Source organism: Propithecus coquereli, unplaced genomic scaffold (assembly GCF_000956105.1).
Source record: "Propithecus coquereli isolate 6110/MARCELLA unplaced genomic scaffold, Pcoq_1.0 Scaffold152, whole genome shotgun sequence".
In the NCBI taxonomy this organism is placed as follows: Eukaryota; Metazoa; Chordata; class Mammalia; order Primates; family Indriidae; genus Propithecus; species Propithecus coquereli.
The window spans coordinates 1,805,582-1,806,834 of NW_012139636.1; the positions used below are offsets into that span (position 1 = coordinate 1,805,582).

General features: G+C 31.5%; 1 protein-coding gene across 1 annotated transcript in view; it reads right to left on the minus strand.

The window, feature by feature from the left end:
* Positions 1-1,253, minus strand: part of SPATA7 (spermatogenesis associated 7) — a 26,764-nt gene that overhangs the window by 2,279 nt on the left and 23,232 nt on the right. The window contains exons 6-7 of the mRNA XM_012640400.1: positions 593-670; positions 60-126 (exon numbers count right to left, since the gene is read on the minus strand). Coding sequence (XP_012495854.1) covers positions 60-126; positions 593-670 — 145 coding nt within the window. The remainder of the gene's footprint in view (positions 1-59; positions 127-592; positions 671-1,253) is intronic.

Genomic DNA, 1,253 nt, shown 5'->3' on the forward strand with positions numbered 1-1,253 from the left:
GCTACATAACAAAGTGGAGCCTAGTGCCCAGTAAATTTTACTAAAATTTTTTTTATTACGGCAAATATTGCCTGACAATGAATTTTAACATAAACATTCAAGCTAGATTCAGGACACATAGTTGCCCTAAAATATGCAATATCTAATCTGGTTTTGCAAACTTTCCATTTTACTTACAGTGTGCAAACATAGTTTTTAATTTGTCCTCATTTTACTAGATCTAATACTAGTAACAAATGTAACAAAAATGCTTGCTTTTGATTCTCATACAGTTTCAGAAAATAAAATGGAATTATGGAGTTTTGTAAATAAAAAGCAAAAAATTTTATTGTACTAGTCTATTATAACCAAGAGATGTAATAATACTTAAATGAGTAAAATCTCTATTCCTTCCTATAAGTCCCCTAAACTGTGAATTTTCCCTAGAGTATGAATTAAACATTGTTTACGACTTGCTATCAATTATAGGTCTATGATTCCAAAAAGCAATATTTTTCATTTCCTAATATGTAGAAATAACTTTGAAAAGTTAGTATCATATGAAGAATATTTAATGTACTCAATTGTCATAACACAATTTTAAAAATCTAACCTGTTTGAAAATAAACCAAGTTTCAAAATTTCATTGGTCACATCTTCAATGAAACTCAGATACAATAGTTCTTCTTCACTGGAAAGGCAAGGCAATATACAGCATAAAAATGATTGCTTACTTATTCTGAACACCATAAGAAATATGAGTAGCTAATGAGAAATATCTATCTCATTAAGGGGCATATTATAAAACATTTGTCTATCATCTCAAATTATGTAAGGATATTTACTAAAATGAATTATTACCTAATAGAGTAAAATTTTACAGGTGTCTACAATATCCATAGGAGTAAAAAATAAGCAGAATTAAAATAAGAGAGCAACAAATAAGATAGCAACCAAGGGCAAGAGGGCAATCAAATGCAATCCACTGGAGCAAGTATTCCCAGGGGGTGTTTTAAATGTCCTCTGGCTCCTGACCATGTCCAGCAGCAGAGGCGTGAGCCCCTCTGCAAGGCACCTGCAGGAGGCAAAAAGGAAAGTAGTCCAGAGAAAACCAAGAGCTTCGACATGAAGTCTGAGCCTAGTTCTAGGATGTCATCTTGTTTTAAGGTTGAGAAATTTACTGAGCAGAAAAATGTATTTTTTCTCAAAATGTTTGGAAAAAAGGAACAAATTCTAACAGGAAAATTTGTAAACATAAATATGCCAGCAACTTT